The sequence below is a fragment of the Hipposideros armiger genome, unplaced genomic scaffold (genome assembly GCF_001890085.2).
Source record: "Hipposideros armiger isolate ML-2016 unplaced genomic scaffold, ASM189008v1 scaffold_52, whole genome shotgun sequence".
In the NCBI taxonomy this organism is placed as follows: domain Eukaryota; kingdom Metazoa; phylum Chordata; class Mammalia; order Chiroptera; family Hipposideridae; genus Hipposideros; species Hipposideros armiger.
Genome location: NW_017731402.1, coordinates 3,650,445 through 3,671,555, shown reverse-complemented (window position 1 = coordinate 3,671,555; position 21,111 = coordinate 3,650,445). Strand labels below are relative to the sequence as shown.

General features: G+C 44.1%; 1 protein-coding gene across 19 annotated transcripts in view; it reads right to left on the bottom strand.

The window, feature by feature from the left end:
* Window positions 1–21,111, bottom strand: part of NEDD4L (NEDD4 like E3 ubiquitin protein ligase) — a 270,127-nt gene that overhangs the window by 8,133 nt on the left and 240,883 nt on the right. For all 19 annotated transcript variants that reach the window (XM_019640653.1, XM_019640654.1, XM_019640655.1 and 16 more), the window contains 11 exons: window positions 19,545–19,610; window positions 17,563–17,792; window positions 15,943–16,064; window positions 12,955–13,025; window positions 12,546–12,641; window positions 7,732–7,805; window positions 5,474–5,534; window positions 3,815–3,874; window positions 3,209–3,316; window positions 1,741–1,837; window positions 1,138–1,210 (listed from right to left, as the gene is read on the bottom strand). In XM_019640653.1, the coding sequence (XP_019496198.1) occupies window positions 1,138–1,210; window positions 1,741–1,837; window positions 3,209–3,316; window positions 3,815–3,874; window positions 5,474–5,534; window positions 7,732–7,805; window positions 12,546–12,641; window positions 12,955–13,025; window positions 15,943–16,064; window positions 17,563–17,792; window positions 19,545–19,610 (1,058 nt within the window). The remainder of the gene's footprint in view (window positions 1–1,137; window positions 1,211–1,740; window positions 1,838–3,208; window positions 3,317–3,814; window positions 3,875–5,473; window positions 5,535–7,731; window positions 7,806–12,545; window positions 12,642–12,954; window positions 13,026–15,942; window positions 16,065–17,562; window positions 17,793–19,544; window positions 19,611–21,111) is intronic.

The following is a 21,111-nucleotide window of genomic DNA, read 5'->3' as shown; positions in this document are numbered from 1 at the left end:
CTGGTATTGTTTAGAATAAAAGCTCCAAACTATTAAACCATTCTCCTCGAGAATAAAGCCAGAGAATCACAGACGATGACTGTTTTGGGTGTTCGCCAATTTTAGCTGGAGTCAGCTTGCTTTCAAGGGTCTGCCGGGGCCACGATCACATATGCATTCCATTCAGAGCCACACGAATGGTATAAACAGGAAGAAACTTTCTTTCCAGTGAAGGGACCCAAACAGAAGCGAAACACCTCTCACAGCCAATGTTTCACAAACACACTTCCATGAGAGCTCTCCCCAAGGGGGCACTCGGCTCTCCACCAAGGTGCGCTCAGTGGCGCTGGTGGCCAGAGTGGGCTTTTGAAGCCCTTGCTGCTCACGAGGAATGATGGGCTGGGTGTGGGGCTCGCCATTTCCACAGGGCCCACTTCCACTCGCTTCCTTAGAGCAAGAAATAAAAGCCTGGGTGGACAACCAACGCGAGGGACAGCGGAGTTCGGATTAGCCAGAGGGCACTGAGCGCTGCCAGTGTCATCCTTGAGCGGGTTTTACATAACTCTTTGGAGAAACGGGAGACCTGCCTCCTGGCCCTGCATCCTGAAGGCTGCCACATTCCACCTTATCTCCCTGGGCTGTGGTCCCGTGTCAGCCCACTTCCCCTTCTCAGGCCACAGTCATATTGTTACCAAATGCCAGAGACTTGTGGGTTGCTGATGGCCCTGGAAGGCCTTTCTAAAACAATGTTTCTACGGAGAATTTTATCCCAAGTTCTAGAAAGTCAGTTTAAGGTTGGAATAAACACCTCATCTGTTTAGAGTTTGGGAACTGTCATCATATCCATGCGCAATGAATATTAGTGAAATCTCTGCTTCCTAGAGTAATTAGGAAGGGGTGGGCTTTAGCGGAGGGATTCCCCACAGCGCTGAGGGCTTAACCCTGTAGGTGCCACGCAGACAGGGTCCATTCAAAGCTTGCTTTAAAACTTCATCCACATTTCTATACAATTTATGTTTTCATCGGCACCACCAACACTTCAGACTCTAAGCTATTTATGGGTAGGGGCTGTGGCATTCTGCAGCCTCTAGCCTTGCAGCAAACAAGCTAAGTATTTAAAATACGGTTTGTTGACAACTGTGCTTTTTTGTCACTCACCATGTGTGAGCTCTGGGCAGTTTTTCAGGACTCCCCCATTGCTCTATTGTAAACAGCTGAGGACCATTGGAACCTAGACAAAAAAATAAAAAGAAAGACAAAAATAAATGCTGGGAGTGCTCAAGACTGGAGAGCAAAGCTAAGGTGTGACTCAAGCAAAAGGAAAGAGGGTGTGCTGAGACACCGTCTAGGGGTACAGCACAATATTGACTATTTAACGCTGGCGGAAACAAGAGGTTTGCACCACCTTGCTACAGACTCCGCGTCACCTCCAGCATGGAATTGCGCCAAGCTTAACAGACACAACCACATACGAAGGTGTAGACAGCTACTGCCTTTCAGTGGAACCTTGGGAGTTTACGTTTGAAACTACTTTTGGAGGGGGGGAAATGACATGTGACCTTTACTGAGTAGAGCAGAAAGAATGATTTTTTTCAATCTCTAGTAGGGACTAAAGCATTCTGCTTCCTGGAGGCAAGGAGTCCCTTAAGCGTTCAGTTTATCATCACGTGGCTGATTCTGCGAAATCTAGTTTTTAAAGACAGACCAAAACAAAACAAAATTAAAAAACAACAAAAAAAAGAGAGATAGTATCCCGCTTACCATAAAGTTCGGCAAATCCATTCATAGGTACTCGGGACGTCCCCGTGACAAACTGCAGTAACCGGATACGCTTCTCAGCATCCATCAGCAGAACAGCCTATAAACAGAGGCAGACGGTCATTATATCCCCACGTGACACTCGGCACACACTGCTGTAACACAGGCAAGGCACACTTAACCTTATTTATATGGCTATGGAAGACCTAGACAGTTGACTCTGAAATGGCCATTTTTAATTTTTTTATAGCTACCACAATACTGTCCTCTCTCACCTTAGAGAGCAAGAGATCATAATGTCTCGTTCTTCTTCTGCCAATAAACAAAAATAAATGATATAAAAAGCAAACTCTTCGATGGCACCGAGCTCAAGTTTCAGTGGGTGAGGTGTACCAGTTCCCCAAAGCCAATTATAAATATACAGGATTCAAGAAGTGTCGACCCCACGGGAAAGCCAGGTTAGGAGGTGGAATTTTAGACTGTAGACAGATTCTCTAAAGATAACATTTTATTAAAAGAAAGAAGAACAGAGACAAGAATAGGCCTCTAAAATGATCTGTGTATCTTACATGTCTGAATTATTACAAGAATCAAGTTAGCTTTACTGGGTAAAGTTACTTGAACTTGTAAAAAAAAAAAAAAATATATATATATATATATATATAGCCAAAATAAAAATTGAGTGAGACGAGACTTGGACTAGGATTTGAGATTATGCTTTTTTCTTTTTATCTCTATTTCTGCCAGCATTTAGAATATTATTAAAAATGGACATTCAGAAATGAAAACAAGGGATATGATTTCTTATTTCTGTAAAATCATCAGCTTTTTTACCCTGTAACTTTTCTTTTAAAGTCAGTTCACTGTCTCTCCCTTGGGCCCACTCATTCCTACCTCACTTTTCTCCTAAGCTAAACAGAGTGCAAACATTGGCCCCCAAGATAGTAAATCCAATGTTATTTGTAGCCATCTTTGACTGAAAGATAGAAAAGATCAAAATGTTTGTTGGAGTTAACAAAAAAAAAAAATTTGGGAAAATGATTTTTAATTGAAAACAGCCTCTTGGAAAAGTCAACCCGAAAGCACATTTTCCACCCAGAGAAGCCTCCTGTTCTTATGTGCACTTTGCAGGATTAGTCCCAACTTGTGAATCCAACAACCTCCTTCTAAGCATCACCCCACTCAGTGGGTTCCTCAAACAGAAGTCACTCTATCCCGGTGGTCAGGGAAAGGCAGTGTGCTTTGGAAAGGATCAGACTTATCCAAGGATAGCTGTCTACTGGAGTTACAGAAATACAGCAGGAAGGGCTATGTCTAGCTCAATTTGCCTCTTCTCTTCCCCGGCAGCCCAAGTACTAACAGAGCCCCAACTTCCAGCAGCTGGACTAAAGCAAGACCATGGGGAAGGGCCGCACAGAGCCCTTGGGCCTGGCCCAGGAGGGGAGCAGGGCCCTGGCGGACCTCGCCTTACCTTCCAGAACCACTGAATGACAGGGTGGTTGGGGCAGTAGCCGTTCTTGTAAATCGAATGTTGTCTCCAGTCATTCACGTCCACATCGCCGAGGCCGCACATCAGCAACTGGAAAGGAGAGTGACCAGATGTAAACGGGGCAGGATGTGAACACCGAAGAAGTCGCACATGGAGAAATGGCCTCACCTCAGCGCTAGCACTTTGTCGTGTGCAAAGGAGGAAAGCTGGCAACTCATAAGAACAAATGAAGGGAATGTGTGTTCCAAGTCTTAGCTGCCACCACGGATCACAGAGACAATGCAGGTGACAAGGGGGACCCAAGCCTAAAGCTTGTACAGGTCACAACACTTCATACTAGAAATTAAAACTCCAGACCCATCTCTGCTCCCCCTCTTATCAGCGCACAGATTTCCTTGAGATCCATTTATATCTGCTCATTACCTGGGCTGTTTCCCCTTCCGAGAGGTTGTTTGTCTCAATATTTGAAACATCACCTAAGCTTACTCCCAGGACATCATGGATCAGAGAACATGAAAATATCATTTGTAAAGTAATGAGAAACTTTAAAAGAAAACCTATTTTACACAAAACGTTTACAATACAAACCTCCAGCTCGTTTTCATCGAAAATTTTAATCAAATCAATAGGAAGCAGTTCCGTGAATCCCTGAAAGAGAGGAAAGAAAAGAAAAAAAAACACCCTAAACACCTTTTTCCTTGAAAGAGACAAATTTTACAGGAAAAACAAAGTTAGCCAGGGAAAATACATTCTTTACTAATGATTCATATGCCAGTGACAGTAGCTGGCAGCTGTAGTCCCAATAAAAACAGCATAGTCACAATATAAATAAAATATGGAGATAGTAGGATCTAGAAGGTTCAGGTACTTGAGTGTGTTTTGAAAGCCTATGAATATACGCGTTACTGTAGGTAGGCCAAGTCCCAGAGCCATTTATGACACACGGCTGTGAGTGAGGGTGACCTGAAATACACAAGCCCCAGACGTGCAAGAGAACACGTTTCATTATCAGACACTGAAGGTGCCTAGATGAAACACAAAAGGAGGCAGTGTGATCGGTAAGGAAGAGACTGGGGGCTCGGAAACCCGCTTTGGCGCCCAGCAAAGGACCACTAACGAGTGGAGGGACCTAGGACCCCTCTCTGCGCTCCTGGGTCTTGTGTGACCAGTTTCTGAAAGCATGGCTGGACCCTCCGGGGGTGGGACCCAGGAATCTGCTTCCTGGGTTTCTTATCTAAATAAAGACTGAACTCTGCTGTTCTCAAGTACCTCAAACTCACATTTATGCCCCTAGATCCTGAACATTTTTGAGCGTTCTGCCAGAGATTGGGGCTTTCTCACCGTGTGTAGGTTACTGAGCTGCAGTAGGCTTAGCAGCAGTGCCCGCCGAGAACTGTGCATTGGTTCCAGGGAGATTTACAAAGTGCACGTGGGGCTCATTCCTATATTCAAGTAACTAATACCCATGGCCAGGATTTAAGAAGGAATTTCACTTTTGGTCAAAGTGAACCTTTTTTTAAATGATGAATACCCCTCCCCTCCACTCTAGGGGCCCCTCACAAGGGGCCTGGGGGCATCACTGACATTAAATCCTTGGGTCTGAGAAGTGCCTGCTTTGCCCTTTCACAGGGTGGACGTTGACACAGGTGGCGTGGTGTAAGATAAAAACCCAGCTTAAGAAAATGTGTTTCACATGTACCTACATAAGAGAGAAGTCTGTGAGGGACTCTGAAGACAGCCATGAAGGAAGTGGGGTCGGGGGGGGGCACTGGTACCGGGTGGGGTGCATGACTGGAAATGCTTTTATACTATTCAGCCCCGAGCCCCCAGATTTCTGAGAACCTGTCACCACAGCAAAAGGCACAATGCATCTCTCAGCCGTCACCCGGGTACCGCCTGGAACAGCGGGACAGGCAGTGGGTCTAGCCTCTGTGGGGGAACCTGACTTTCTAAATCAACGTGTAAAAAGTTATCTTTAAAAACAGCTGAGGAAAATTCAAAACTAAGAGAAGCAAAGCAAGAGAACGCTAAACAAAAGAAAACAAATGGAAGGGTGGCAGTGCAGTGGCTGACCGCTCCTGACCTAGGGACAGATCCGTGGTGTGATGTGTGCAGTCCTGACCTTTCCACAACGCTCCCACTCTACACCTGTCTTCCGGTGCAGGGTCGTTCCCACCACCCCACCCCCGGGAGAAAAGCCATTCTCTCTCACCCTACAGGCAGGGAACCCCAGTGGGCGCAGCTCACCTCCAAGAAGGCGTTCATTTGCTTCTGGACCCTGTTCACAAACCTCCATTGGATGACTAAGCTGTGGGAACAAAGTGGGCAGTATTTAACCACCTTCATCACTACCAGCGCTCATTTATTTCTTCACACCTATGAACCTACGACTGCTTCTCATCAGGCAGGGGAGAGAAATCCCTACAATGGCAAAGGATAAGGGGTCTGCTGCTGTGGCACACACTGCTTATGAATACTTTCGAAAACAACTGAAACACATGTGGAAAATCTAAAATCTCACTGAGGGTTTCAAAACAATAGCTGATTTCTTTTTTCCCCAGGCCAAGCCTTAGTTGATCAAAGTTGCTTTATACATGTGACCACACGGAGAAAGGGGAGAAAGGTCATGGGATATGGATACATATGTTTATGTGCACAATACGTACACACACATGCCCAACTCACATATGTACACACCCACACCATACAAGTATGCACATATGTTTTTAAAGGGAGTACTCAGCACAACATATTTCGTCATATGATTATTTCATTCTAGTATCCAGTGTACTGATTTTCAACAATGACTTATAATTTATCAGCAAAATGATTTACACTAACACTTCAATACCAAAATTAGGGGAATTAGTGGTAAGTCCTCTTAAAGCAACAGATATCCAGGAAGCCAGTTTCCCTGTGACAATGTCTAGTGTACAAGTAGAATTGATTGCCAGGTAAATCAACTCTGGATTCATCTAAAGTGTTTTGGCATGAGATGGCACAAGGACCTTGTCCTAAAAGGGCTCTCACCTACAAGGTGGCACCATGGCCACGGCCCTCGAGGACCAGCCCTGCTCACCACCACTGCCCAGTCATATCTGTATCCAGGCTTTACTGTGCTGAAAGCCGCAGTCGCCAGCTCAATAACCTTCTTGCAGCAGGTGTCAGGGAGCAGGGAGAGGTTTCAATCGTTCTTTCCTTCAGTGAAGCTGGCTGAAACTCTGCCCGACCCCACACCCACCGAATTTGAAACCTAAAAGAATTAACTGCAAAGAATGATGCACAGCACATACCATAACGCCTGAATCTTCAGACTTTCAACCCCAGTCACCCTGGGGTGGAGTGGATTTAAAATCTGCTCAAAGCCTGTACTGTCCGAACAAACACAGTGGTGTCTGCCAGGGTGTTGTCTGCTTGCCGAGACTGCCCAAGTTCAGAACAAATATGCCAATTAATGTGAACCGGTAAGAACGGTAGTATCTCTTGCTTCTAGGTTTTTATTAAGCTTAGCCAGCTTTTCCCTGGGAAGTGGAGAAGTCTGGTGTGTAACAGTCCAGGCTTGGTCAGGGTCTCTAAGGAGAGACTCCAACACTCTCCAGTTCCTCCTAGTTAGGAAGGACAGTAGGTTTTCCTTTGCAGATCACACTAAAAGATGCCAATACTCCGAATTAAGCCCTCTGACCAATTACACTGAGAAAAGAGGAGGAAACCCAGCTTGTTGAATCATAGGAGGAGCCAGGCCACAGCTGGACCCTGTAAGATGAGCAGAAACCAGGACCCAGGGACCAAGCACTGCTGCACTGACCTAGTCTCTGTCCAGTGGTAGTGAGGGCAACCTGGCAACCCTTGGAAAATCCCAGAATTGTGTGCTTGAAGCATACATATATGCCAAATAAGAAAATGTGATGTGCCCAACAGAGAAAGACCGTCTGCCTGGTATTAATGCCCTATGATTACTGAACAGCTGGACTTCCAAGAGACTCAACGTTTTATTCCGCCAACGGAGGCTGAGACTGGGTTAAGAAAATTACAAATTATCAGAAATAATTCATTGTGTTTGCATGTGCTGAATTTTCCCACCCATTTTCACTATTTTGCAACATTTTCATTATGGAAAAGAAGTAGGGAGAGAGAGGAACTATTTTACTTCAGTTGTTCCTAATTTTATCCCATTGTTCTTTGAAACTTTATTCCATTGTTGCGATTCTCAATTTTAGACGAGACATCCACATATTCCAACAGAGCATCTTTCATGTCACTCGTTAACGTGCTCCCTTTCCTCCTTCCATTGCTCCCTCATATGGCAGCTCACTGAAGTCATGACACAAATCATGTGTTTCATCCCATAATTCAACTTCCTACTAGCCCAAACCAGAAAGGAGCTCAGATTGTTGAAAGTATGTCCATGTGAACTGTTTTAAAAGGCAAGGGATGTCAACCCAATATGCTGTTCAATTTAATACAAAAAAAGAAAAAAAAAAGACTGTAAAAACGTGGATACGTACTCAATATATTCCCTTTTGTTTTCATTTGTAACCATTATTTCTGACCCATTGGGTTTCAGATCCACTTGATATGTCTGTAATTACAAAGAGGAAACAACGATCACCATCATGAAGTCATTCTGCATCTTATTACTGAGTGATAATGTCTTCCTAGAAAAGGAAGATAAGCAAAATGTATTCAGGAGTATTTCCCAGCAGATAGGCTTTGTGTACAAGAGACTGTCTAACGAGGCTTTCAAGTTGTTACGATGTCACACATTTAAAGATGTTATCATTAAAGGCAAATTATTTTACAGTTATTTATGAGTTTCAATTATTCTTCACCCATTTAGCGACAATGGAAAGGAGCAGCGTTTTTTTTCCACCTGCTATTCATTTATCAAGAAATTAATTACGCTAACAGAGAAGACAGGGCCCATCCATCAAGACTACCGAGATCCAGATTCTAATGCCTTCGATTTGTTTCTGAAAATTAGTTTTTCATAGTCATAAAAAAGATATGTTGAATTTCTAAGAGGCAAAATGCAGGGACTTAAAAAAAAGCAGCTTAAGAAACGAGGCAGGAGAGATGGATTTACCTGATCATAAAGAGCTAAGCAGCTGAAATGAAGGCATCCCTTCTCCTGTGATTTGGGCCGGCCCTGGCTTGCTATCAGTGAATACAAAGCAATAACCGGCAGAAGGGGAGGGAGGGAGAGGCTGACCATTTCACAAATAAAATGTTTATTCTCATAAAAATCTTGATAAAAGAAAAAGGAAAAAAAAAACTCCAACACTCACAGCTCCCCTATTCAAAGATAACCACATCAAGCATTTTGGTGGGATTTCTTTCAGTCCTGCCCCCTCCCCCCAACACACACACACACACCCGGCTATATCTGAGAGTAAGCCAAGCCTGAAGGAGGCTTTCCAGGTTACATCCACCATGAGGGACACAGTCACGTCTGTAATGAAATCTTTTGCTTTGGCAGAGGCCCATGTTCAGTCATCTTCATCCGCCCGCCACACACGCCCAGGGACAGGCTGGGCCTCTCTGACCTGAATACTTAGATCTTGTTTCTCTCCAAAGGTTTGCTCTGATTATGCACTAGATTACTGTTCCTATTCACATCGAGACAGCTTTTCCAATCAGAGGACATTGAGCTAGTCCCTCCACACGTTTTCCTTTTCGTTTTCTTTGTTGGGGAAGTCTGTGGGTTTTCCACCGCAAGACTGAACTCCATTTTTCAAAATGTCAGCTCAGCTCTTTCCTTTCCCAATATGGACTTGAACCCCTAACTGCAGTTTTGGTTTTCTTCGACTCCTTCCTTCCCGCCCGGGGTCCCCTCTCCACTGCTGTCTTTCCATCGCACCCACTGTTTCCCTGTGGTTCTCTGTTCCTGTCCAGGTCATGGCAACTCTTGAGGCTGTTCAACACTTTTGCTTAGTGAGTGGGTGGGGATGCTTCTCATAGCAAAATATTTTTGGTTCTTTGACAGTTATTTGGAAGTTTGTGGACAGTATTTATTTATACTTTTGCAGTATTTTTTAATAAGCTCATGAAGGTCCCCCCTCCCCCCGCCCACTTCTTTCTCCTCGAAGAGTGGCTTGCTCTTGCCCTCAGCAATGACATTTTTCTAGCAGAGCCACATCAAGTTAATAAACCCAATCCGGTTCTTGGTACTGAGAGGCTTCCAGCACAGATCAGCTATAATAAGATAGAATTTTTTTCTGGGAGTTGCAATTTCCAGAGGGCAACTGAATGAGACGGTCAACCACAGATGAGGCTGGGTGGACAGGGGGAAGGAGGAAAGCTTCTGGGGCCCCCAAAAGCTGAAGAGAAAGACCAAATCCTAAGTGTGGGGAAATGGTTCTTCCTACATCGTTGGTGGGATTCTAATTAGTTCAACCTTTTGGGAAGACAACTTGGCAAACAGGCATCAAAATTTTGATGTGCATATCCATTTTCATAATAATTTCTTTTGGAACTTATACCAAGGGAAAAATTGGTCAAGTGTACAAAATATGTATTTTGGAATTATCATCACTGTACAGTTTATATAGTGAAATACTTGAAATGGCCTACATGCCTACCAACAGGGCATGGTTAAAAAATATATGGCCAAGGGCCGGCTGAGTGGCTCAGTTGGTTAAGAGCTCGCTCAAGAGTTTGAGCTCTGAGCAACAGCGGTTCGAGTCAGCCCGAGCTGAGCAGCCGTGAGCTGCCAACAGGTGGCGGGATGGCTCAGCTTAAAAAAAAAAAAAAAATATGGCCAATGAAATGGAATTCACTGAAGCCATTAAAATGGAATACATTGATAGTTACTGACATGGAAAGGTATCTAGGATATACTGAGTTAAAACTACGCGTTGCAAAAACAAAAACAAAACAAAACAAAACAAAAACTATGCATTGCATACTTCCATTTCTGTAAAAAAAAAATCTTATATGTGTGTGTTTACACAGAATAATTCTGAAGATATAAATCAAATTTTAATTGTGATTTTTCTCTAGGTGGTTGGAGCTATAGGTGATTTTTTTATTGTACTGGCTTTAATTTTATTATAAAGATTAATATTTTATAATCAGATAAACTAATAAAATTGCTTTTCTTTTTTTAAAAAGGGACCGTACTATCCATAGTAAGTTAGGAGGTCAAACAGCCATGGGTGTGAAGGCAGTGGTCTGGCTTTATCGTTGGTTCTGACGTAGGGTTTCTGCGGGCGGCAGTGACAGACGGCACAAGGACAGGCAGAGGAGGGGGTTTCAGGTCTGCTCCCTAAGCCACTAGGTCAGGGGGAAATCCTCAGAGCCTGGCCATTGGTGCCTCTCAGTTCAAACTTTCCACGGTGTTCAGTCTGCATCCTGCTTGGGCTCCTCACAGACAGCAGTTTAGTGGGTGGTAACTTACAGCTGCTGTTCAAATGCCACTTTTTAAACTGGCTTCCAGGGCTGGACTGCAGAATGCTTCCTGTGGCCCAGGTGCGGTGTTAGGCTCGCCACAGGGGAGATCACTGCTGTCCCTACGAGGCAGGTGCCATTGCTTCCATTCTCTCACTGAGAGGAGGGCTCAGCAGGAAGTGGAGAGAGCTGGGGTCAAGCCCCAGTTGGTCACAATTGAAACGCTGGATTCACACGCTTCCCCCCAATCTTTCCAAGATGCCTTCTGCCGAGTGTCTGAGGACCTTGCTGAGAAGCTGCTTGGAGGGTACTGGGCTTGGCCAGGCGGGTTTGGTTCCTCTTTCTCCATTCTTGGAGCTCCACAAACCCTGTGGGGTGATTGTCAAGGGCCGGGCCTTCGTCCTCCTCCTGGCCCCTCCCAGCAGACATCAAAGTAAGTGACGATACTGAGAGTCCTTCGTTGGCCCAGCTTTCTGTCTTCGCGTTTCCCGTAGTTGCCGCCCATTTCTTTGACCTGGTCTCTGAGGAGCCAGCGCCTCCACCCTTCCTGGGGCCACTTCCACATTGGGCTCTGGGGCTGGTTTCTGCCAGGACCTCGCTCTGTTCCTCACCTCTCTCTCCTATTTCCAGTTTCTGCCTTTTCACGCATTCCTTTTCCCAGTGTTTCTCAGCCTACTGTCATTAACAGCCCCTGAAGAGCTTTTTTTGCTCCCCTCCCCATTTGCCCCTTTCCTCCCATGCAATCCTAATAAAGAGACCCATGGTACATCAGTGGTATACACTGTGGCCCTTTGGAGGGCCACCAACCATTGTAATGGCTGAGACTTTTCTGTCCTCCAAGAGCCAGCTTTTGCCCCCTTGGGACAGTATCTCCCGGGCTGGGAATGTATGCCTTAAGCTAACTCATGCCTGCTCCTGAAGAATTTTCCTACAGGCCCTAAGCCCACTTTCTGCCCCTCCCTCCTGCACAGCTACTTAAAAGCCCACACTCCTCGTGCCTCTTCAAAACAACCAAATCAGACACTGCTGTGCTGAACCCACAATAAGAATTTCTACTTATTCTAGCTCTAAAAAGGTGCCTCCTCCAGGAGGTGCGTGCGTGTATCTATGTGCGTACATGAGTGCATGGGTATACGGCTTATTCTTTCTGCCTGGCATATGACAGTTGTTCAGATATACTGGAATCTGTTCATCTGAAACATCCATGGTGGGCCCCAGAAAACGGCAGCTCCAGGTTCTCATCAACCATTAAGAAAACAAATTGCAAAATAATGGCAACAGCTGCAATTTCATTACATGAAGTGACAGCTACCATCACACTTCACGGTCTGATATTTCTATTTGTGGAATGAAACAAACAAAAAATGCAGTTCAAAGCACCGAGAAAGGCCGAGGGCACAGCATTTCAATTCTGTGGTAACTTTACTCCATTGAAGACATGACTGTATCTTTTGGCACAAGAGAGGCATGGGTTTCCTCTATGGCTTAGCATAAACTGCAGTGCAGCCAACAGTTTTGCCGAGGGCTCAAACAGGTGAGAAGCTTGCATGAGTGTCTCGCTGATGCCCACATTTTTGGTTCAACAGCTCTATTCTGAGTGCCTGCAGCAGGCAGCCTGCCAGGTGGTGCATACACGGTGGTGAGCCAAAGGCAGACCCAGGGCTGCTGTCACTAAGACTGAACCTGGTGGGAGAGGCAGATGCCAAGACAGAGTCGTACAAATAAATGCCAAGTCATCCATGGTACATGCCACAGGAAACATGGGAGATACTCTGGAGTATTATGGTCTGGGGTCAGGGTTGGCTTCCTGGAGGAAGGGACCTGTGAACTGGAGGTTGTTTTTAATTGTCCAGCAAAATTGTGTTAGAACCTGTGAAGCAGCAGAGACTCTTTGAAAGTCAAAGAGGAGATCCTGGGGTTCCCCGACACATACCTGTCCAAAGTTTTCTTCATCGATACAGAACATGAGGTCCAGTTCAGTAGGATCATTCTCTAGGATCCATTTCAAAGAGTTGTAATATTCACTATCCTATAAGTAATGACACAGAAATTAACATTAAGCTTCCACCCCCAAAATACTGGTCACGCCAGTCCTGGCTAAACAGCGGTAACTGACCTGTGGCTGTATCCAACCCAAGTACCACGCTTCCAGTTAATATGAACAATGACTTGGTTAGAAAAATTAGGGGGATCAATGTACTTCTCGAACAATGAAATGTTCCCTCCTGTTCACATTGATTGATGACCCCCATAAAAATTGCTGTGACTACAACATGGTGACAGCTGCCTTTCCGTAAGGCATGAGTGGCCCATGGCAGTAGGAGTGATCTGTCTTTACTCACCACTGATTCCATATCATTCAGGGTTATCTGCTTTCCCAACATCATTTTGTAAAATGGTCTAATGAAGAAACCTAAAATATGAAAACTGGGTTAGTTCCAAATCTTTGATACTGCTGTACATCAGAAAAGAAATATAAGGGCTGGCCGAGTGGTGCAGTGGTTAAGAACTGGCTTGGGACGCCAGAGGTTCCCGGTTCGGATCCCACATATTAGGGCCAGTGACACTGCCCTCTACAGCTAAGATGCTGAACAACAGCTCGACGTGGAGCTGGGCTGCCATGAGTTACCGGCGACAGCATAGGCTGCAGCCCCTGCAGCAGTGGGTTGCCATGGGCTACCGTGTGTAGCCAGCAGCCAGCGTGAGCGGCCAGCAGCTGCAGTGAGCGGCCGTCCAGAAGCCAGCGACTGATCTGCCTCGCCCGGGAAGAGCGCAATGATGGTGCCAACTTGGGTCAGTGAAGCAACGTCCTCCACAACTAGACTGAAGAACAAAACGACAGCAACTTGTCTGTTCCCCTTCCCCCAATTCCCCAGTGCTGCTCCCATCCCCCTAATTCCCCAATAAAAAATCTTTAAAAAAAAAAAAAGAAATGAAATATAATATTAACCTGCCTTCAATGTGACTGAAGGACCAGGGCAAAACAGTCGAAGACCTTTTATAATAATCTGTGACCAAAGAGATGAGGGCCTGTTTTTTTTTTTGGGGGGGGCAGGGTAGTAAAGAGGGCAGTAACGCTAAGAGAGGTGGTATAGCAGGAAGGGGTCAAAAAGGCTCCTGTGAGGTGACAGACAAGCCTCGAGGCCCAACAGGCTTTGCAGTGCCAACAAGGCACATGAACAGAGGAGAGAGGGCACTCCAAGCAGAGGGATAAGACCGGGACCCGCCAATGATTTGTCAGGACAGATGCACAGGGTGTCCTGGGGAGGACAGGTCAGAGAAGTCACTGGGGAGTATGCCGCTTGCATTTGGGCAACTGCCTGAGCACAACACGGAGTCACTGAAAGCCCAGGTGGAAATTCCATCTGCATTTCAGTATTATTGCTTGGGCAGGGACCACTTAGAAGGCTGTGCAGTCTTCCAGGGGAGGGCTGTTGAAGCCTGAGTGAGGCAATGACAGTGAGGACAACTCCACCACCACACGGGTATCCCACAGGGACCCCCAATCCATCACATCCAAAGGCAAGTGAGCATCACACACCTCCTCACCAGGGGCTCTGTAACCTCAGGCCCGTTCCCCACCCCACTCCCCCTCTAATCAATCACCAGTCCTCTGTAGCGTATTCCCACTCTCAAGGGCTCAGTGTGGCCCTAAGGCTGCAGACTCAAACACCTTTGGTGTCTCGGGAGGCCGAGGGTGAAGCTGACAAAAGGGAATGTGTGTGCTCTGCTTCCCGGGGCATTCACATTTTTAAGAAACTGAAGACACTGCTGACCACACACTCTGTGGTCATCCTGCCTCTCCATTTTGCAATTCCTGATGTACTTGGATATCTTTTGCAGCCGTCTCCTAGATACCCTCAATTTTTCCTGCTTCTCTCCATTACTCCCGTCACTGAGTCTTCACTTGGCCAGACCTTGCTCTTCTGAAATGGTCCCAGCTTCTAAACACTCAAATCCTACCCCACCTGCTGGGTGTGCCTAATCCTGGTAAAACGCTCCTGACCATCCAGTAAACTAGTGCCTCCTTGGAGTAGTCCCTGTGGTCCTTTCTACTTGGACTCTATCACTGTGAGTCTTCTGGTTTTTCCCCCACTAGACTATAAGTTCACTGAGGTCAGGACCACATCTTCTATTTCTTGGGTAGTAATGGGGAGGAAAAAACCGGAAAGGGGATAAGATGGAAATCTTCTATTTCCCTACAGCAACTAAGAATGTCTTCTCACTTGGCAGAAGGTAAATAAATTGGCCTTCTAAGAAAAGGCTGAAGTGAATTTTATCAGTAGAAACAATCTATGGCATAACTCCAATGTTGCAAATTAAAATATATTCACACGGTACGCATGTATACAGAAAAGAGTGCAGTTTTTTCTCACCAGAAAAAATAAAAATAAAATATTGAAATCAAGGATCAAAATCAGCTAGCAATTACTAGTAAAATAAACTAAAGGATAAAGTAGAGTAGACATCAATTATTTATTAGACTAGCTAGGATTCCATAGATGCTATTAACATAATTTCCCTGGAAATCTCTCTATAGACTATAACGTCAAACTCAAATCTGACTCTCTTCCATCCTCAACCATTTCACCCCCAAATCCTTCAAAAATATTTCTGATTCTCTTTCCTCACTGATGATTTCTATAGTGTTCTCTTAAGGGCAGTACTTTTGAAATGGCCAAATCCATTAGAAGTCTCTATTATTAGCTTATAGATATAGCCAGGGAGGGAGTTTCACTTCTAACTTTCAAGGTTCCTTGAAATTCTTTCATGACTTAAACGCTCTAAGGAAGAATGAGATTATTTTGTGCCATCTGTTTCAGCAGTGATTCCAGGGTCAGGGTCTTAGCTGTGTTATAAACATTGCTTTGAAATTAGTTACAGTCTTTTCTCATTCAAAAAAATAATAATAATATGGGGACAAGTGAAACAATAGCAGGATACGGGGTGAATGACATTATTTTAATTAACTTTTCAATTAGCTTTTCCATCTGTCACCAAATCTAGCTCTCGCTAAAGGAAAGTTATTCCGGAAAAGAGAAAATACACAATGACAGGATGTTCTGTGCTTCACACTCAAGGTTTTTTTTGTAAAAAAATTTTAAACTGTGTGTTCACCCTATGGCCTCGGTGCCCAAACTCAGATGACATCAGGGAAAAGAACCTCCATTGTGAGCAAAACATAAAAATAATTTATTGAATTACACAGAACCAGTGAAGCTTTGCTTAAAATCTATGATGTCAAAGATAACACACCTAATAAGGAACTATAAACAGCACTGAGCTCTTTCCACTATTTTTATTACTTCGAGACTTTTTACATAACTTACCATCTAAAAGTTTCCCATGAAATACTGCCAGACCAGCAACTCTTCCAATAAAAGTGAAGTAGGACAAATGATCTTCATTACAGAGGCCTGAATTGGGATTGATCTGAAGTGTGTAGTTGTCCCTTTGGGGAGAAAGAGAGAGAACAAGCCTAATCATATTTTTCGGTAGGAAAGAATGTGAATTTTCCTTTGCCATATGTCACTACGCATTTACAGTGCACATGCAAATGTTCTGCAGCTGATGGGGAAAGGCGTAAGCTAGAGAACGTGACTTGCTGTTTAGTTAGCCCCTTTCTGTGACCAGTGGCTGAGGCCTAATAGAGCTGGTGCATATGCCCGATGTAAGTTAAACCATAAGAAACTGTTGATACTCGACTATTTTTGATGTGCAAAATGTCAATTTCATATGGTTCAGCCCAATACCTCGGGAAGATGAAAAATGCCACATGACAAAGGGACTGCGCACGGGAGTACTTTAGGTTGTCTCCGTGAGGAGGCGGCTTCCTTCCTTTGAGACGCTTTTGGTTTGGGGATTAAGACTTTCCCTATGGGCTCAACCTATGGTCTGGCCCCTACTGTGCCCTGAAAGGCCCCAAGGCCACAGGGAGATGCATAGAGCTGTCTCACCAACATAAACTGCAAAATGTGTGCGTGTACCTAATCGTTCTTCTTTGGTCTCAAAATCATGATCAGTGGTTTTCAAATTGGGCTTTATAGACAGATTCCTCCGGGAATATAGGTGAGAGGTGAGGATCCTGTCTTCCTACCCTGCCCGCCGCGTGAATGGCTTCTCTCACGTTTACACAGCCGACTCTCTCATGGGACTCGGTAATAACCATGACCAACGAGCTAGGCAATTGTTGGCTAGAGCAACTGGACAGGATACTGGGCAGGGGGCTGCCTTCCAAAAGAGCCCCCAGGAGACCGGCACTAGGTGGAAGATGCGGGCGAACCCTTGTCCCCTTAGGGAACCGGACGCCTTTCATCGAGGTCAACAACTATTCTACTGGGGGCTCAGGTGCAGCCTAAGCCTTTGGAGGAGCCGCAGCCCGGAGGAGGAATGGCTGGCCTTGTAAGCAGCCAGCGTCTGATTCCTGAGAAAGCAGTTGAATCTCTTAGTGTCCACGTCTGGCAATGGTGAAATCCTAACACAAGGGAGGACCTGGTTCTTCCGTCCCAGGACCAGGGCACAGTCCTTTGGGTTCTGACGAATGCTCTTCAAAGCCATCATCGTTTGCCTTTAATTGTTATAACTTCAGAAAAACTTCAGAAACTATCTTTGTGCATTAGATGACGATGACGACTTTCTGAATTCTGACACTGACAAATTTTCCTGAATTAACATAACATTACAAATGAAAATTGCCTTTTGTTCCTTACCATAAGTACCCAGCCCATTTTCAATTTCAATTACATGAACCCAACGGACAAGAAAAAAAACCATGTTTCGGTGTTCACAGAGTACATTGCTTCACCAGGCAGAGTCACAATCTGTTCCAGGCTTATAAAGGGTGGGGTGGGTGGGTGAATTCATTGCAAATGAGTGGGCTGCTTATTCTTTCATTATGTTTCAACTCATTAAGAATAAAACTGTTTCAGTGAGGACGCATTCTAACTTACGTTGCAGAGTACTCGAAGAGGCCGTAGTAGGGGTTGAACATCTCTTTGGACAGCAGGAAGAACCATTCTCTGGCCACGCCCCCGTAGTCAAGGCCTTTCTCTGACTCGAACTCAATCCACAGTCTAGCTTTTAGGACATCTGGTCTTTTCACAGACATGATTCTCCGATAGGACTCTTCAAAAATGTTATTTCTGTGAAGCTTCATTTCAAACCTATTTGGAATATCAGCCTACACAAAAGAAAAAAAAAAAAACCATGATCATACAGCACATATACCCCTTACTTTCTAATAGGAAAAAAACAACAAAGAACAGAAATAATGGCTGTCTTTGAATACACAAGCCGTGACAAATGGCTCCAATTGAGGTCTCTTCTTGACGGATTTTTCTTCACAGGCAGAGAAGCCTCACTCTGTCAGGAGGAGACACACACAGCCTCCATCCACCAGCAGCTGTTAGCCTGGGCCAGAGATTGCTGAGTAGAAGACAGTCACCCTTTTCCTTTTTGTGAACAACTGTGGGGCACTTATCCCCCCACTAGCAACTGAAATATGGTCAGCTCTATATACTGTTTCTGTCAAGGAAAGGGCTTTAGTCCAGGTAATCAAACCCCATAAACAATCCCCACCTGGGCAGCTAGCAGGCGTGCCCCATGATGCCTACAAGCTAATTCCGTTGCCATGGGGATTGGGACCCTGATTGTCATGCCGAGTTGTGGGACAGCATCCCAAAGGTCATAGCTAATACATGTGAAAAGAGAAAAGCGTTGACTGAAGTTGGGAGCCATTGCTTCCTTGACAAGTGAGGGCCAGGGGCGGCCTTGCTATGAAAATGGATTTGCCGTAGTCAGTTTCCAGGCAGGTGATACCACAGTGAGGGTGCCATCGAGTGAGACAGGGCGATATCTGCAAAGTCATCACTTATGACTGGGGGACATGCAGGTGACTCACAAAAAAACACTGGGATTTCCTGTGTTCAAACGTGAGTTCTTTCCAAAGTGGTGACCCAAGAGCTACCTAAATCAGTGTGCTGGAAGGGAGAACAGAACCCCTCAGTGGGAGCTCGGGAGGCAGAGCCCAGGTCCGATGCGTCTTTGCATCCCCACTGCGTCATCCACAGCAGATGCCCAGAAAATGAGGCCTCAACTGAGGGGCTGGAGCAGGGAGAGACGGTGATGGAGCACAAGCTAACTGGGATGATCTGAGTGAAGGCCCAATGGGAAGAAACCAAGAAACGGTGAGTGGTGCCAAAACACCAAAAATACAGCAACAAAAAACAGTGAATGCAGAAACTGAGGAGAAAATGCGTAAAACCTATACCAAAGGGGTAAAATCGAAACGTAAAACAGAAGACATAATAATGTTGAAAACGTGGCGGACAGGAGTCAGTAGAAAACATAATACTGTAATTTAAAACACTGCCTATAAAAATCTTACAGGGTTTCTCAGTTTTGTAAAAATCTTAACAGTGTTTCCCAGTGAGAATGTTAATCTGAAAATTACACTTGGTCTTAATATGCCCAATAGTAAAATTAAATGTTATAAATTACATTTATGTTATAAATACTATAATTAAAATTCTACATTTGACTAGCAAGGGAAGCACTTGACCATTTTTCTAACTAGGATCCAGGTTTTATTAAATACAACCATAAGCAATGGCCTCCATAGGTTTCTCCAGGTTTTCTGACTACGTCCTGAATTATTTTATATCCCATTAAAATCATTTCTATCTTTTCATGTATTACATAAGAAATTACCCTCCAGGTGATTTGATATGTAATACTAGTTTAATCTTCACTTACCATTTCTGTTAAAAAGAAAATTCAGATTGACGATCCAGGTGGATCAAAGTGCAGTGAAAAAAAGGAAGGTAATATTTTTAGTGCACATATAAAAATAACAAATACGCTGTTCTCACTGCAGTAACTTCGATAGCTTACAAAGGACTAAAACAGCATTTTTGGAAGACATGTTACTCACGGGTTTCTTTAATTTCTTCCTAAAGTAGTCATATTTCTGCTTAAATTCTCTGGAGTAAGGAACAGCCTGGAAGAGAAATTTATAAATATAGGTAATGTAAACAATATGCTTTGAAATTTTATGTACACTGAGTGAACATTCAGAGAATTTCATGAATCATAAACCTTAAAACGTATCATGCTCCATCTTATTGAAATTTACACAATGTCTACACAGCACATGGGAAAGTTTTAGAAATGATTAAAGCTACTCAGCATTGAAAGGGACTTTCACCTTTGAAAACAACTATATTAATATTCAAGAAATCATTTAGGGATATGCTACATAAACTAAATATACTTTTCACGTGACTTCTGTCTGAATATGAGTCAGGCTGGGTGTAATCTTTCTTTCTTTCTTTTTTTTTTTGCTGTAGTTGAGATAAGTTATTAGCTATGATATTTTAACATACAACCCAAAATGACCTACAATGTCATTCTGAAAAGACTTATCAAGCTTTAAAAATCTTTAGGAGGAAAGATAAGGAGCAAAAAGGCAAGTGAACTGATAACTCTTGTCAAGTATAACATCAGATAGACAGACAGCATTCTGGGAAAGTCCTCCATCTAGGAGCCAGGAGGTTTGCCCCTTACTATTTAGTAAGTCGTCTTGGGCAAAGACTTTTAAAAATCTGGAATGCCTTATCTATGAAGAAGAGGAATGGTACCACAGGAGTAGGCTCAGCAACTGAGCTAACTACCTTTACTCTAAAAGTTCTAGAATCTCTTTGGCAAAGTAATACCATTTTAATGTAGTCATTTAAACATTCTGAACTTGCTATGCTATAAAGTAGTTTGCAATATCTGAGTGCCAGAGCCCTGACTCCAGGCTATTGAAAAAGCTTACAATTTATTTCTAAAGCAGAAAGGACTGACCTTTACATACACAAGGACATAACTGGGGCAGCCTCACACTCAGAACAACTCATTGCTTTTCAGTGTGAATTTGGGTAAGAATAGTTCTGCTGATATCATTTTGGGCTAAGTTAGTAAAATATACTGATCCTAAGTAAAGTGCCTCCAGACTCCAAACCTGATGCCTTCACCATGCTTAGTCCCAACCAGAAAGAGAAGAAATGACGAACAAAAGCTTCCCTCCTTCAAACGGCTATAAGACATGCTCACACAAATAACTAAACCAAAACAAAAACAAACGACCACTCCTAAGAACATTCTAAAGACAATTCATACTTCCTGTGGTCTGTTCTGAGTATTTAAGCCAGTCGTCACTTGCTTTTCCACTAAACACTAGATTTGACCACATAACATACTTATTCTGGACAGCACTTAGTCTGACGAAATCATGTATGGACTGTGATTCCAGAAAAGGTAGAAATTTTACCAATATCTGGACAACCACCAACATAAGGAAAAGGATACAATGTTCTGACATAAACTAATAAAGACGTTATCATGTTTTTGGCTCTATCAATGTTATATCCCATAACACACCAGTCTTTTCTATCTGATTTATTCACTCTTTGGTGGTTCATTCAACAGCTATTTCTTGAGCACCTACTCTGTGCCAG